The sequence below is a fragment of the Austrofundulus limnaeus genome, unplaced genomic scaffold (assembly GCF_001266775.1).
Source record: "Austrofundulus limnaeus strain Quisiro unplaced genomic scaffold, Austrofundulus_limnaeus-1.0 Scaffold1950, whole genome shotgun sequence".
NCBI lineage: Eukaryota > Metazoa > Chordata > Actinopteri > Cyprinodontiformes > Rivulidae > Austrofundulus > Austrofundulus limnaeus.
In genome coordinates, this window is record NW_013954352.1 from 8238 (window position 1) to 10525 (window position 2288).

General features: G+C 48.9%; 1 protein-coding gene across 1 annotated transcript in view; it reads left to right on the top strand.

The window, feature by feature from the left end:
* LOC106536728 (extracellular sulfatase Sulf-2) overlaps positions 1-2250 on the top strand; it is a 4720-nt gene extending 2470 nt beyond the window's left edge. Inside the window, exons 2-6 of the mRNA XM_014034048.1 lie at positions 829-1049; positions 1177-1297; positions 1495-1613; positions 1693-1844; positions 2075-2250. Of these exons, the coding sequence (XP_013889502.1) occupies positions 890-1049; positions 1177-1297; positions 1495-1613; positions 1693-1844; positions 2075-2248 (726 nt within the window). The 5' untranslated portion in view covers positions 829-889 and the 3' untranslated portion in view covers positions 2249-2250. The remainder of the gene's footprint in view (positions 1-828; positions 1050-1176; positions 1298-1494; positions 1614-1692; positions 1845-2074) is intronic.
* The last annotated feature ends 38 nt before the right edge of the window (positions 2251-2288 follow it).

Genomic DNA, 2288 nt, shown 5'->3' on the forward strand with positions numbered 1-2288 from the left:
CACAGTTTCTGTTTGATGGTACCACAGGTTCTCTTTGATCTGTTTGATGGTACCATGGGTTCTGTTTGATGGTACCACAGTTTCTGTTTGATGGTACCACAGGTTCTCTTTGATCTGTTTGATGGTACCATGGGTTCTGTTTGATGGTACCACAGTTTCTGTTTGATGGTACCACAGGTTCTGTTTTGTGGTACCACAGGTTTTTTTAAATCTGTTTAATGGTACCACAGGTTTTGTTGGATGGTACCACAGGTTCTGTTTGATCGGTTTGATGGTACCAAGGATTCTGTTTGATGGTACCACAGGTTCTGTTTGATGGTACCACAGGTTCTCTTTGATCTGTTTGATGGTACCATGGGCTCTGTTTGATGGTACCATGGGCTCTGTTTGATGGTACCACAGGTTCTGTTTGATGGTACCACAGGTTCTGTTTGATGGTACCACAGGTTCTGTTTGGTGGTTCTACAGGGTTTTATGGAGGAGCTCAGATACAATGGGAGTCAAGGGGACTTTGGGTGTGTGACCTCTGACCCCTGAGGGGAAACCATCGATCCTCCAGCAGAGACGAGACAGAAATAAGTCTGGATTAGGAAAGAGGAAAGAAGATCTTGGAAACAGGTAGAGTTTATAAAAATGTTAGAAGTTTGAGGCAGTGGAAAATTTGTGTGACTTTCTTAAACATATTTTATTTTTGTAAAATTTTCAAAAATCCTCAAACTGCAGACAGAAACTCAGAATAACCGTGACTTCCTGTTTTTGGAGCTGATGTTTTCTAAATACTATTCTTCTCCAGCAGGAGTTAAAAACTCTTCTGTTTGTGTCTTTCAGAGTTTAAGGGAGCAGCTGATTGATCCATTGGTTGTTTGGGAAGAACYGGGGCTCGAAGGCCATGGCGACCCGACTCCTCCTCTTCCTGTTGGTCTCCGTGACATTCAGCCACGCTCAGTTCCACTCCGGACAGCGTCAGAAGCCCCGCCTCCAAAGAGACAGGCGCAACATCCGTCCAAATATCATCCTGATCCTGACTGACGACCAGGACCTGGARCTCGGTGACTGAAMCCAACTTGTTCTAAACCCAGATTGTTTGTTGTTTGTTCAACTATACATGACATCATTATTCCTGTTTGGGTTATGGGAGGTTGACGTTGCATCGTCTAACTCTCCGCCTTTYCGCAGGTTCCATGCAGGTGATGAACAAGACTCGCCGCATCATGGAGGAAGGCGGGACTTTTTTCTCCAACGCCTTTGTGACCACGCCCATGTGCTGTCCGTCACGCTCRAGCATGCTCACTGGGAAGTAAGTCTCTTACTGTTCTGTAGACGGTAAAAATCGACCGGGAGTTAAAGCAGAAACAAAACCAGCSCCCCCTGGTGGCTGATTCTAGCATATGTTTAAGCCCCACCCCCTCAAATTAAGCCAGACATTTTCTTGATTACTTGAAACTTCTAGTTTCAGGTTTTTTACGTATCCACGTCAACTTTTGCGTCCCTCAGATACGTGCACAACCACAACACTTACACCAATAACGAGAACTGCTCCTCGTTATCGTGGCAACGGCACCACGAGCCACGGACCTTTGGCGTCTACCTCAACGGCACCGGATACCGGACAGGTGAGGTTCTGTCGGCCGTTTACCGAAGGTTTTCCTGGTGATTACTGGGTCTGACTCCTGGTTCTGGTTCTGCCTGCAGCTTTCTTCGGGAAGTACCTGAACGAGTACAATGGCTCGTACGTTCCCGYGGGGTGGAGGGAGTGGCTCGGCCTGGTGAAGAACAGCCGCTTCTACAACTACACGCTGAGCCGCAACGGCGTCCGCGAGAAGCACGGAGCGCAGTACCCTGAGGTCAGGAGCAGGGACGGGTCTCCTGTGGTTCCAGGCCACAGTCTGGGACCTGCTGGACCTGCAGGTGTTAGTCTGACAGGTCTAAGTTCAGATTAAACAGATCTTAGTCAGGATTAGATCTGTTTGGTGTTGGATTATATTCGAGGACTGGACCTACTGGGTCTAGACTCTGGATTAGACTCGGGTCGTCTCTGTTCGTGTGTGATGACCCCATGTGTTTGTGTGTCCAGGACTACCTGACGGACCTGATCACAGCTGAGTCCGTCCGCTACTTCCGCTCTTCAAAGAGARTCTACCCCCACAGACCCATTCTGATGGTTCTGAGCCACGCAGCGCCGCACGGGCCGGAAGACTCAGCGCCGCAGTACAGCACCGCCTTCCCCAACGCATCGCAGCACATGTAGGTCTCACACACACACACACACACACACACACACACACACA